This window comes from Nymphalis io, chromosome 11 (genome assembly GCF_905147045.1).
Source record: "Nymphalis io chromosome 11, ilAglIoxx1.1, whole genome shotgun sequence".
Taxonomy (NCBI): Eukaryota; Metazoa; Arthropoda; class Insecta; order Lepidoptera; family Nymphalidae; genus Nymphalis; species Nymphalis io.
This window is the reverse complement of record NC_065898.1, coordinates 12,687,193-12,701,172: the sequence shown is the minus strand read 5'-3', so window position 1 is coordinate 12,701,172 and position 13,980 is coordinate 12,687,193. Positions and strand designations below refer to the sequence as shown.

The following is a 13,980-nucleotide window of genomic DNA, read 5'->3' as shown; positions in this document are numbered from 1 at the left end:
AAGCTGCCAGTTCCTTCTTCCGTCAGGATTTAATATATGATTTAAACGACGAAATAATTTACGAAATCGTATATCAACACCGCTAACTAAAGAGTTAAAATATAGAAATAAATAGTTCAATTATGTTCAAATTATATAAAGAGTTTTCATTGTCACTTCCCGCTGTACATATTTTCAAAAATAGAATTGTCACCCGTGTCACTTTAACGTCGGATAGTCAAAGTTGTCAGTTTAATGCGTGACTTTTTATACATTTTATTTACAAAGAACTTTAACTTTATAATGAAATATTGAAATTTTCAACAAAACCCAACGGATATGGAGCCTTTAAAGACTGACACGAAATTACCCAGTATGGTGTAAGTCCTATTTAAAATGAAGTTTGCTAAATGTTGTAGAATATGTGAAGTTGTTTTCGAACGTACGAGTCGACGTTTTATTCGATGACATCAATATAAACAGGACAAATTTAAAAACATAAGCAATTCGCGTATTTTAAATAATAGTAGTTAATTGATAGTCATAAAATGGAGATAAATATTGAAAAATAAAATGAATGGGAAATTAATGATAATGTTTCCCATACTAATTTAGCCATTGCAAGTTAGCTAAATAGTTATGCATATTTATTTTAAAAATGATTGCTGTTCATTAAGCATGTGCGGTGACCACCCGTCAATCACGAAGACGGAGCTCAACTTAAAAGAGAAGAAAGTGCTGGAAGTGAAAGAGAGAAAAATACCAATGTCCTACACCAGAATCTCGCCTACCGTAAGATTTACTTTCTCTTAGTTTTTATAGTCCGATTCGTATAAAATAATGCATTATCTCGAATCCATTCAAAAGCATTTTGTCCATCCATTCAAAAGCTTGTAAGGATTACAAAAAAATTAGCAACTATGAAGAGGCATGTACTCACGTGTATATAATATAGACACAATTGAACACAGAAGACACCAGAGTGATATGCTGCTACTTCATGCAATATCGATAGACAAAATTGACTGCCCTGACCTGTTATCAGCCTTTTCGTTAAACGCATCTTCATTTAGATCCCGTAAACCCAATCTTTTCCATGTGCGTAAGTCAAATTCTAACTATGCTCAAAATTCCATTATACAACGTCTGGCACGAACTTAAATAAAGCAAATAATCATACACACACACACACAACAAGCGCGCGCGCGCGCACGTATGTATACATACGATTTTCTCGCATTAATATGAAGCAAGAATGTTTTTTTACTGTAAATATTAATACGTACACCATGTCTTTATATTAATTTTTTTCTTAAGCTTCGTATTATAAAATTCCTTATCCTGTGTGGCCTGTGTGTTATCCTATGTGGCCTCACTTCAGTAATGAGTAATAACTGTACAACAATTTCTGTAGCGCTGGTGATAACAAGTAAAAATAAATAAACGATTCGTTTCTGTCCAGTCGTCTCGTACGGAGAAGGCCGTCGAGCTGGAGCGGTCGCAGTCGCGCTCGCCGTCCGCGCCCGCGCTCGCCGGCCGCGGGGCCGCGCTGGGTACGCCGCTCGCTACACGCAGACCACCACCGGCCGCAGATACTGCGCACTCGGCTCTGTTCGTTCGCATTGCGATTCGAGTAGCAAGTCGAGTGGTAGTCAGACATGTTTACGTCGCAAAACTTTATTTTAAAGATTTAATTGCTTCTCTGCTTTAGTCTCATGGTATCCTTAGGCTGGTGGGGCGGGCCGGCGACGGGGCGTGAGCGGTTATCGTGAATACTCATAGAGCACACCGCGTCGCCGCCGTGCCCCGTCCGCCGTCTGACCGAGGCTTCGATATCGCCTGGTCGTCGGAGATCTAGTGAGTGGGCTCTCATTTCGCAGACACGGGGAGTGTAGCGTACCCGGGCGCGTGTGTTGCAGCGGCGCTGAGCAGTTTCCGCTGGCCGCCGTACCTGGTGGTGTCGTGGCTGCTGGTGCTGTGCGCGGCGCACGCGCTGCACGCGCTGACGGCCGCGCTGGGCGCCGCCTTGCCCGCGCTGCGGTAACCTTGCTGCTCTTTGCGCCTGACCGCTTTTGCCGCAATTGTTTTGATTTCGTTCGATCCCATTGGGTCGGATAATAGACAAGTTCCAAACCGATCTGGCCGATTATTCAGTTAAAATTATCAATCATCATCGAGCCGCAACTCTTGGTGTCGTTTCCTTGTGGGGCGGTCCGCCAGCCACTAGACTAACACGACGCTATTGCCCCAGCAAGCTGTGCCAGTACTTCCGCACGCTGACGGAGGAGAGCTGGCGGGCGGAGTGCACTCAGCGCGTGCGGCCGGTGCTGCTGGCGTGCGCGACGGTGCTGCTGTACGCCGTGCTGTGCTGCGTGTCGGCGACAAACGCGCTGCTGCGGTGGGCGGTCGAGCCGCTGACGGCGGACGGGGACGAGGGATTCACTTGTGGACAACTCACCAAAGTCACCGATTACATTGACGACTTTGAAATGCAGAATAAAACCGAGAAACTGTAGCAAGAATCGGTTACTATTGGACAGATCAAACTACCGATATTGCATTTACGATACTATTTTTAAAATAATACAATGAAGTTGATTCTTTTGATATTAAATTTTATTCCATGAGATATTATGACAACAATAAATCGTTTACTGAAAGATGATTATTCTATTTTTAACGACTTGTATAGTAAGATATATATACGTTGCTTGTATTCGAAAGATTACATTTAAAGAATATAAAAAGAAAGTCCTATACATACCGATATTTGCTTAACAAAATTACCAGATACTTTAAGGAATAACCGCTACAACTCATCTTATAATGCGTTGATATTCAACTGTTCACATTTAAAGTATTAATCAAGTAATCTAGACAAAAGTGTGTATAAACTTACGGCCTGTTCCTTCTCGTCGCCGGTGAGGTTGTTCCTGGCATCCAGCTCGCCCCGGAGCTGCTCCAGTTGCTCCTGCAGGCGTTGCTTCTCCGCTCGCAGCTGCAGCAGCTCGGGGCTCTCCGCGGTGAGACAGCGACGGAGCGTTGCCATCTCGCGCGCTAATTCACTCTTTTCGTTTTCGATTTCCGTCTGTTTAAAATATTTTTTATTAGACCATCAAGTAAGGTTGTTCTTGATTCTTCATTACAGCTAATTACATTGCGTTACATATAAGGTCATCCATATGTTAAGGCTTTGATAGGGGGATCGGATAAAGGGGAAAGTCTCATTTTATCCATATTAATGAGTTTTGTAAAGATTTGTCTCGAAATAAATGCGTCTCGAATATAAATATTATATGTCTAGAACTCACAAACGTATTGGTACTGCGGTGTTTGTTCACCGAAGCCAGTTTTTTCTCTAACTGCGCGATGGTCGCGCTCTGCGAGTGGAGCACCTCCTTCGTCCGCACCAACTCAACGCCGGTTTCGTGTTTTAATCTATAACGAACGAGGTAGGTTCCTATGTATATTACGAAGTAGAGGGTTCACTTATACCACTGGTGTGCTCAATCCATGACGAAGGTTTTGTCGGTGCTGTGTTCCTTCCATACGTATACCGCGCCGGTACCTGCGCAGGTCGGCGAGGCGCGCGTGCGCGTCGGCGGCGGCGCGCGCGCGTGCGTCGCGGTCGCGCTGCGCCTGCGCGCGCGCGGCGGCGGCGGCGCTCTGCAGCTCGTCGTTGCGGCGCCGCTCCAGCGACAGCTGGCTGCGCAGCAGGGACACCTCGCCGCGCAGCCGCGACAGCGTCTCCTCCTGCCGGCGAACGACTCGATAGTATTTGTTCCGATTCCATTGGCGATGGGCGGTCGTGAGTCGTGATGACTTCCTACCGGGTGGTCGATTTGCTCTGTCACGGCTGAGCCAAAAAACCGATTTTGATAATTTTTCGTCCCACACGCCCGCCACCTTCAACGCGCAGGTAAAAACTTGGAATCGATAAAGATGTGTTTCATTTTTTTCATAATGAAAACTTGAAAAACTCTTACGTCCTGTTTCAACTGGTCCGAGGACTCCGCTTGCGGCTGAGTGCGCTCTAATCGATGCAGACGTTGCAGCAGTTCCTGCTCTCGCTCCTGTACCTCCAGCTCAGATTTCATCGCACCCTCTAATCGTCGCTTAAGCATCTCGATCATGCTCGAATCCTGGTTCTAAAAAATGGTAATTACGGTTACTATAGTACCGCAAACGGCGTCGACGCTCCCCTGCGGCGCGGTACTCACGTGCAGCGTGTCGGCGGTGTCCTTCTGCGCGTCGAGCAGCAGCGCGAGGCGCGCGGAGTTGTCCCGCTCGGCCTCCAGCCGCAGCTGCGCCGACTGGCTCTCCTGCGACAGCTTGTCGCGCACCCTGTGGCACGTCCGGCACAACACGTTAGCCAGGGACACGACACGTTAGCCAGTCTCCGAGCAGTGGACTTACCTGTTGAGTTCAGCGATGAGCGCGTCCTTGTCTTGCAGGCGACACTGCAAGTTGTTGACCTGCATCTCCAGCTTCTCGTTTTCACTTCGCAATCTGTGTAGGCGCTCCGATGATGACGACTGGATCGAACTCGTTGAGCAACTGTAAGAGGACACAATGTTCATGTAATAATACTTTAATGTTTGTGCCGATTTTCGATGTCGTCAATTAAATGCATCGCATCCATTTTATGTCCTAATATAAAATTTGACTGATTTCGATTCCAACCAATGGCGTCATTTTTAAAGTAGTAAATTATGTAATACATATTGATTAAACAATTCGGATGAATTTGTGGTTGGCTGCAGCGAGGAAAATCATTTAAATATGTACACCGACTCCAAAAGTAACTGATTACATATTGTGATATATGTGTTATTTAAAAATAATTTGCTAGGTATATTGTCGTTACAAACTTTTCAGAAACTGACAATTCTGTAACTCACTTGGAGGTATTTAAAGCGAGTCGGGGTATGTCTTCCGGTTCATCGCTGCTCGCTGATAATATCTGCAAAAATATATGAACATTTATAAGTGCATATATCATATCACTATAATTGTTTTGCTATTGGAAACTTTCGGTAACAGTGGGGCGCACCTGGTCCACGAGGCGCTCGTCCAGCGCGCGCGAGTAGTCGAGCTGGTCGCGCAGCGCGCGCTCCAGCTCGGCCGTGGGGGAGCGCGCGCGACGACTCCTGGGGGGGGGACTCCGTCTTGTAGTTTTATTCGTTAGCTTTGACACTCCCGTAACAATTTATATACAATAAAAACTATAACCAAATTTGCCTCAACACAAACTAGGAGCGTATCGATAGGAAGGAGAGCTTTAACAATAAAAACCAGGAACCTCCCTCGGCGCCGGGTTTCGACTGCACGTATAATACGATTGACTCTGTCTCACCTATCGAAGATATCTCTCATGTTCCCGAGCTCCGCTTCGAGCTGCTGACACCGCTCCGCCTTCTCGCGCAGTTTCTCTTTCAATTCGCTTACGTTAGATTCCTCGCGCATTCTATTTAAAATAACGGAAGATACTTAAAACAAATAAAATTAACACAAATTATGTACAGACGTATACATTTTTTTATTGCATACCAAATGGTCATTAAATATAGCAAGTATCTTGAACAAAATCTATTCCTGAAACAAAGTATATCAATTTATATAAGTAAGATGAACTGACCTAGCTATGACCACCTCCAATTGCTGGCTGAGTTGCTGCTTTTCCGCCGTGAGCTGTTCCAGCTGCTGTTGCAAGGCATGCGTTCGACGCTGCAGTTCCGTGTTCTCCGTGTGTTCGTCCGACAGCTGCTTCGTGACTTGACTCATGTTCGTCCTTACCTCTGTTAAGTCCAATTTCGCCTTTGCTAGTTCGAAGGCCTTAAAAACACAATCAACAAGGTTATATTTCCAAACAACAAAATATATTGAACTATTACCACTAAAAAAATATATTAACACCATCTTAACCAATATATATATATATATATATTTTTACTGGTGGTAGGGCTTTGTGCAAGCTCGTCTGGGTAGGTACCACCCACTCATCAGATATTCTACCGCAAAACAGCAGTACTTGGTATTGTTGTGTTCCGGTTTGAAGGGTGAGTGAGCCAGTGTAATTACTGGCACAAGGGACATTACATCTTAGTTCCCAAGGTTGGTGGGGCATTGGTGATGTAAGCGATGGTTAACATTTTCCTATCCTATTCTATAAAAAAAAATATATATATATATATATAGTAAAACTATAATAAATTTATAATATTTACTACTATTGAAAATAAAATTAGGTAATACAGCAGTAAATATTAGGAAATATACTTTCCCGTGGGTTTAGTTTTTATTAAAATGGACTATAAAAATAGCTCACCTTGTCATTTAATTCCTTCTTATGAAAGTCTAGTTCGTGCTGCAGTAACGTTATCTGTTTCTTAATCTTTACCAGCTGCTTCTTGTCGTTACTCGCTTGTCTGTCCGGCGATTTCTTCTCCTCGCTCTTGGTCCCTGGTGAGGGACTCCGGGACACCATCTTAAGTTGCTCCTTCAATGCGGCTATTTCGTTGTGATACGAATTGATATCCTCGTGAAGGATTTCTATTTCGGTTTCCTTGTCTTTGAGCTTGTCATTCAGTAATTTTAGTTCTTCTATTCTTGATGTCAGGTCGTTGTTTAAAGAGTTCACTCTTTCTAACTCACTCTCACTATTCTGTAATTTCATCGAAGCGTTCTCTTGTTCTTTTTCGAGCTTGCTTAATTTCAATTTGAGGTCCTTATTATCGTAGCTAAGTTGGTCGTTCTCTTCTATCACTTTAGCGATGTCACTGTTCAAACTTTTGACAGAGTCTTGCATTTGGAATAGTTCATTGGATTTCTCTTGCAATGCTTCCTTTAAGTTCTCCATTTCTTCGTTCTTATCGTTCAGGCGTCTCTGCAAGTCGTCCAATCGGTCCAAATGCTGATTGAGACTGTCTATCTGTTGATTCTTTTCGGACACTAATTGTTCCAGTTTCTGTAACTCGTTTATTTTTTCCCGTAACTGCTTGTTTTCAGATTCGTATTTGTCTATGTTAGCGTTTGTGGTCTGAAGCTCGGTTATTCTTGTTTCTAAATCTGTTATTTTGTTTGTAAGATTTCTTTTCTCTTTTGCGAGTTCGAGAATCATATTCTCTCTTCGCAAGATGTCCTCTTTAAGTAAATGCAGATCATTTGCTTTCTCGCCGACTTCCTGTGTTAGTTCCGCAAGTCTTTGCTCAAGAAGTTTTTTGTTTGAAGAGAAATTCTCTAATTGGTTTTCGTAGAATTTTTTATCGTTCTCCATAGTCGCCATTGTGTTTTCTAATAGACCTTTTAATTCCTCTACTTCTTCCTTCAAGGCTGGAAACTCGCATAGTTGTTCTTCAGCATTTTTTAAATCAGACTTGCAAGCTTCTAGTTCACGTCTAGATTTTTTAATTTCATGTTTTAATTGCGTCAATATATCAGGGAAATTCTCTTGCTTGAGATCCAACGTAATGCCCAGCTCTCGTAGTGATGTGAATTCATCTTCGTGAACTTTATTATCAGAAGTCTCTAAGGAAAAGTTGATCTTTTTCGGTTCGACGCTAACGTTTTTACTGTCACTTATATCTCTGTTTGGATACATTGAGCAATTGTCCGGTATGTTTTGGGCTGTAGAGTGTTTCACATTTTCGCCCAATTTTTCGATCATACCGAATAGGGTTGTCTCATTGGCATTTCTTTTGTAGGCGTCTTTAATCTGCGTCGATGTTAGATGTATCGGGAGAGAATCAGCGCGTGGTGTGAAATTTGTCGCATCAAAATGATCAACATAGTCCGCATTAAGCGAACTCATATAAGGTCTTTGAACTTCGGGCGGTAGTGTTTTATTCATATTTGTTTTATCTTTGCATTCAGTTCCATGTAAACTCATATTGTGAGCTCTCAGTTCCGCTCGCCGCATCTGTAAGTCTTGCTCGTCGAACTCCGATATGGAGACGATGTCGCTAAGCGTGCGAGCTGATGTCTTAGCCTCTATAACTTCACTCCTTTGGTTCTGCTCATCTTCAAGTTTAAGCGCTGTGAATGAATCATAAAACGAATTAGTCTTGAGCCCAGTCTAGACAGATCTGTCGTCCTAACTGTAGTTAACCTAAATAGATGCAACAAAATTGGATACGATCCAAGTATATACAAGCCAAATAAACATTAAAACTTAAACAAATATAAAACAGCATTAAAAGTATTGAAATACATTACAAATTTTCCTAATTTCTAATATGAATATGACCAAAAATTTTGTATATTCCATACTAAGTTTACCAATAAAATATCCCGATTGTTCTAACACGAATCATCTAAAATATAGAAGTGTATTAATAGGAATGCTGTTTCCAAATGCTTACCCATAATGTCGTTGAACTGCTCCTCTTTTTCGGCCAGTGCTCTTTCGTACTCTTTGACTGTGGACTTCAGCTTTTCCTTGTCCATCTCCAGACTTGCCACAACACCTTCGAGCTGGGCAATTTTGGACTGAGCATTTGATAGTTCCCGCTCTAGTATAATCACTTTATCCTTCGGGTTACCTAAACAAAGCATCATAACATATTAAAACTAAAGTTGTTGCTGGCAGAATATTGTGAAATATCTTTAACTAATTCTTCGTCAGAAGGAATTCACTGAATTATATGTAATTAACAGTTTATTCTAACAATAAGTTTAATTGGTAAATTAGTATATATATAGTAATATGTATGTATATATATGTGTGTGTGTATGTATATATATATATATACATTTTTCTTATAAATAAGAAATAAATTTATTATTATATTATTTTTAATAAAAATATAATAATAAATTATTTTTAAACGATTTTGTATCTTCTATCTGTTTTAAAATTTATAAACAAACGCACATGAATTTCCGTAGACCGATTGCTTCTCGCCACCCTTGTCTCTCTCCACAGAGTTTTGTTTCAATCGCATCAGTTGTTTGTCCTTTGATTCCAATTCTTCCTTTAATCGTTGAACCTAAAAAATACTTCATACTTTATTTTACAAAGAAAAAAAAATACAAAACATGAATACAACCTAAATAAGATTAGTATGCAACTTTGGCGACCTTATTTTATATATTTTTTATTATATACACAATAGAACGTTACAAACGCTCCTAAATCTAAATATATAGACAAGGTTTTGCTAGGTTTCATTCCATTACAATGCAAAACGGCTCTGCTTCAAAGATAAAGAAATGCAATTTTGCAGTCATAATTATGCAATAAAATGTCACGCCAAGAAACGTTACTTGTATGAGGATATGTCGTTGTACGAGAATTATTTGCCACTCTTGCAACTCTTGGCAACCGTCGTAAATCGGCTTAATGACGTTAGGCGGTGCAACATCCGCTCTTCGGGTTAATCTAAATTAGGTCCATTTTCGTTAATACACTCTGTGTTGTTTTGTGTCAAAAGTCAAACACAAACGTTAGTAGTAGATGTTATGTACTTTTTTTTCGATTCCACCCACGCGGCCTCACCTCTGCGTGCGCGTCGTGCAGCTGCACGGACAGGTCGCTGGCGGCGGTGTGCGCCAGCGCCTCCGCGTCGTTGCGCTGCCGCTGCAGGCGCGCCGACAGCGACGAGATGCGCAGCGCCTGCTCCGACATGCGCGACTGCAGCACGTCCCGCTCCGCGCGCACCTCCTGCGCCACGCCGACCGCCTCGGTTAACGTACTACGACTCGTACGAATCACCGGTATGACTTATTAAGTAGCGAGAGACGAAATAGTCAATTCGTACTATCGTAATGTGCGATTAGAAAACGTGGAAATGTAATGATTTATGTGGCTGTGAACTAAAAGTACTGAGTTTATGATTATATTTGCACTGCTTAATTGGGAGCCGTCATATTTAAAACATGCAACAAATTTAATTTTGGAAACTAAGCTTTTGTTTATAAAACTTCACTTATACTTTTGTAATTAAAAAGTTTCACGTTTTTTGTTTTAACATTTGTAGCCCATATTATTTATTGTATAGCGTTACAAATTATTTTTCAATACCGACTGTCGGGAAATCGACAGTTTTCCCGCTCAGTTAGAGCAAGTCTTTAATCCGCCTGCTAGTAACCACCTCGGTTAGCCGGCGAGCTAAATATACCACGTCCCAGTTTACACGAGAAAAGTCCACTAAGATTATTAGATCAATGGTTCAAACAAAATTTATCGAATATATTGTTATGATAGCGTTATATTATAAAATTTCGTAATTTATTTAACATATGGAGTTTTTTTTTTTTCGACGACGATGTAAATTAAAATATTTGTATGCGTACACTCTCAATTATACTTTTAATAAACGTAAATGATCTATATCTTACAATTGTCATAAATACATAAATGTTTTATCCGTATTTTCAAAATAGATTTGCGATAGCGTGTTTGTTTTAACGGTTTAACAACACAACGCGTTAACAATAGCAAATTTGGGATTAGTCACCATTTGTTTTGTGGCTATTTTCATCTTTTAGCTGTTGAATAAACATAATACTTGCCAAGTGGAGAAATTACATGAATCCCGTTGACTACAACATGGCAACACATACACATGTGTGCATTCAATACAATGACAAGTCATACTTTAACAAGCCCACAATAGAGAACTGCAAGTTTCAGTCCCGATGTCGTGCTCTTTAAATCATCCAATATGTTTCTTTTATTGAGCAGATGTTGCCAATAAATAAAAGGTCAGCCAAGGTTAGACGGTGCAGAATAAACATATGACCTTTGAGTTATTATCACGTCCGTGAAAATATCTGCTTTCGGTCGTGTTTTTATAATATTTTTGAAGATCTAAAAGTAATATATTTTTTAATTTTAATATAGTACTTTTGTATTATATATTAATTGACACTTTAAATATAAGGTTAACAATTCGGTTGAATTTGCTCAATTTTGAATTTGAATCATTTAAATAAGTACACCGACTCCAAAAGTAACTGATTAGGTATTGTGTTATGTAAAAATAATTTGCTTCGTATATTGTCATTATAAACATTCTTTTAACGTAATTAAATATCTTAATTTACAGTTAAGTATACATGTAGATAATGTTTTAAATAATTAAAATTGTCCGGTTAATTTTTTATATTGAAAATATAGCAATGCGGCGATTGATCACTTCTGATTATACACGCCGGTATTCTGGTTAGCTTTCGTTTTGTAGAACCAAAAAGACATACATAATTATACACATACACACATATGTATATATAATAGTTAGTGATTGTATTAGTTAGTTTTTTATGTAATAGTTAGTTATTAATCTGTGATTGTCTTAACTTGTGGAATGAGCTCTAAGCCTTCTCCTCAAAAAGGGAGAGGAGGCCTTAGCCCGGCAGTGGGACATTACTGATTGTCTTAACATCTAGAGCTAGACATTGTAACGTTTTATTTTAGAGTAACCACTTTGTCATTTTAAGCGGTCATCAGATGATAATTAATCACCTCTGTGCATTTATTTGTCAAACATATAGCAGATTAAGAATAGTAAGATACAACTATAGTGTAGTTTTACAATATTGCCGTTTCTAAACTAGAAGTCTAAACATAACAAAAGACAAAGTATACATATAGTTTTAAAAGAATAATTCATTCATTTAACTTCCGCAGCAGATAAAAGCGCATACAACATGCGTTGGTATGTTTGATTCTGTTATTAATATTAAAATCAACTAGCTAATATAACGTGTGTTGCCATTGTCTGTTTAAATTTTTTTACGAAAAATTATCAGATTCAATTCGCATGCAACCTATGTACGTTATTAGTACTATAGCAGTAATCTTCACACAGTAGTAACAGCCTGTTAATGTCCCACTGCTGGGCTAAGGTCTCCTCTCCCTTTTGAGGAGAAGGTTTGGAGCTTATTCCACCACGCTGCTCCAATGCGGGTTGGTAGAAACCCCCGCATTATTCTAATAATATAATCTTCACAGAGATGCCGATATATACAAAGTTACTACTTAATCGAATGATATAGGGACGCCTATAATACAGACAATAAAACATTCATATATATGTGTAATATATATTACTAGGATAAGATCAAATTTATATAAATAGGTTCTTAAGTGCACTTTCCAATAGCCATTTTTCAATAATAAACTAAATGTTAACGTCGGTCAAAACGTAAATATTGAGCAGTAAAAACTCGGTAGCTACACTTTTATACGGATATTAATGTCTGACTAGGCAAATAAGAGTAATGCATGATACCACTTTCAATTATATCCTGCTAACATTATAAACGCCAAAGTTTGTGCGATGGATGTATCTTTGTTACTCTTTCATGCGAAAACTACTGGACGAAAACGAAATTTGGATTAGTGGTCGCTTATACGCTTACTTAACACATGGCCCAACAACTGCCCTTCTCCCCTCACAAACGGGCGGCTTACCGAACATTAAAACATTTAATAATATAATATATACCTGGGAAATATATGTATTTATTAATGATAGGCTAGTATATATGAATTTATTCGCGAATATGCATCGCAGCAAATGTGCTCTCGTAAGTAAGCTACGCTGTACAATTAACTGAATCTTCGAAATATGTTCGTAGAAATTATTTCTTCGGGCTTCAGGAAATATGGGGTGCGAAACCCAAGACCAAACCCTTGTAATATTAGAAATGTAAATAGTATTAAAACGATGTGATTGTTTTTAAAAAATCTTTCATTTGTCTCAATATTAACTTTTAAAAAAAAATATTAACTTTTAAAACATACCTATACATTCATCGAAAAAAAAAACAACTTCATAGGCTTCTTTTATACAAATCTTTTATACAAAAGATTTGCTTGTAAAAAACGGGCGGAGACAGACAAAAACAAATTTGAAAATTCGGTCCTAAAATCAAATTTTGCAAATCTTAAAATTGCATTTTATCTGTAAGTGTACACAGGCTTAGATTTTAGTACGTAATTTATAATTTCTAGTAGCTTAGACCGAGCCTTGTTTATATTAGGTTAACGTTACTTTACGTTTTTAGACAAAGTTTACTAAAGTTTATCAGGAAATATCAACGGCCTACGGATACATTAGCACAATAAGCTTTATATTAATAAAATGTCAAAGTTTATAAGTTTTTGCGTGTGTCGATAAAAACCCACACTTGAAGTTCTATTTGTCACCCTTTTACAGCTAAACAACTGAACCGATTTTGATGAAATTTGGTATGAAGCGAGTTTGAGCTCCAAGAAAGGAAAGCTACTTTTGTATACAAAACACTTGTCCCACCCCACCCCCACTAATACGCGGGCAAAACCGCGGTTATAAACTAGTCATATTATAAAGATCAACCTGATATTTGAATCTTCCAAAAATAGTTCGGTATAATATAATGAACGGATAATGTAACAAAAACTATACATTACGATATTTCAAAGAATTTTCATCACGGAAGTATCTAAAACGTTCCTGTGAAAAATTTTCTATTCTATAGTTTTGAAGACAAGATATTTTATTTTAATTTAGCAGCAACCTTCATTCGGAAAATTCGCACGAGCGAGGACGCGAGCGAAATTTTATGGCGAGAACATTTCACGCAAATATCCAATTGAATAAAGTTTTAGAAAACGTTTTAAATTGATAACGTTGATGTATATATTAAATTGAAACTCACCGTTAAATCCGGCAGGCCCATTGTGAAGTATTTCCTAAACTGAGACCAGGAAAACATCACACACACATTCGTGATTGTGGCCACCGACAACTAGGCCTACATCACACCCACACTAATCACGGCTCGTTAAGAGAAATGGTTACATTGTGAATATTTCGTTATGCGATGATATGGATGTCGGGTGGCGTGGAAAAATGGAGATTTTTTTTTCGATATTCGAGTGTGGTAATAACCTTCTTGCAGCAAAACACACTTTGGAACATCTGAGCCGACTGAAACGCCGCGCGCTACAGCTGTACGACGCGTGATATACTGATGCGTGAACACTTGAAAATTTGATGCGGTATACGTGTACCG

General features: G+C 39.3%; 2 protein-coding genes across 6 annotated transcripts in view; one reads left to right on the top strand and one right to left on the bottom strand.

Annotated features, from left to right (window-relative positions):
• LOC126771715 (pericentrin-like) overlaps positions 1 to 13,980 on the bottom strand; it is a 59,478-nt gene that overhangs the window by 3,577 nt on the left and 41,921 nt on the right. For all 4 annotated transcript variants that reach the window (XM_050491741.1, XM_050491742.1, XM_050491743.1 and 1 more), the window contains 14 exons: positions 9,476 to 9,640; positions 8,852 to 8,966; positions 8,340 to 8,519; positions 6,308 to 8,013; positions 5,618 to 5,814; positions 5,336 to 5,446; positions 5,033 to 5,129; positions 4,881 to 4,942; positions 4,396 to 4,536; positions 4,200 to 4,323; positions 3,966 to 4,127; positions 3,548 to 3,732; positions 3,291 to 3,417; positions 2,879 to 3,067 (listed from right to left, as the gene is read on the bottom strand). In XM_050491741.1, coding sequence (XP_050347698.1) covers positions 2,879 to 3,067; positions 3,291 to 3,417; positions 3,548 to 3,732; positions 3,966 to 4,127; positions 4,200 to 4,323; positions 4,396 to 4,536; positions 4,881 to 4,942; positions 5,033 to 5,129; positions 5,336 to 5,446; positions 5,618 to 5,814; positions 6,308 to 8,013; positions 8,340 to 8,519; positions 8,852 to 8,966; positions 9,476 to 9,640 — 3,561 coding nt within the window. The remainder of the gene's footprint in view (positions 1 to 2,878; positions 3,068 to 3,290; positions 3,418 to 3,547; positions 3,733 to 3,965; positions 4,128 to 4,199; positions 4,324 to 4,395; positions 4,537 to 4,880; positions 4,943 to 5,032; positions 5,130 to 5,335; positions 5,447 to 5,617; positions 5,815 to 6,307; positions 8,014 to 8,339; positions 8,520 to 8,851; positions 8,967 to 9,475; positions 9,641 to 13,980) is intronic.
• LOC126771785 (uncharacterized) lies at positions 234 to 2,621 on the top strand. Of its 2 annotated transcripts, none has more exons than XM_050491885.1 (5): positions 234 to 359; positions 657 to 771; positions 1,442 to 1,532; positions 1,899 to 2,019; positions 2,231 to 2,621. In XM_050491885.1, the coding sequence occupies exons 1-5, from the start codon at positions 319 to 321 to the stop codon at positions 2,493 to 2,495; spliced, it is 633 nt and encodes a 210-aa protein (XP_050347842.1). In that variant the 5' UTR covers positions 234 to 318; the 3' UTR covers positions 2,496 to 2,621. The 2 variants fall into 2 exon arrangements, with proteins under 2 accessions (XP_050347842.1, XP_050347840.1); XM_050491883.1 differs by having other exon boundaries at positions 1,860 to 2,019.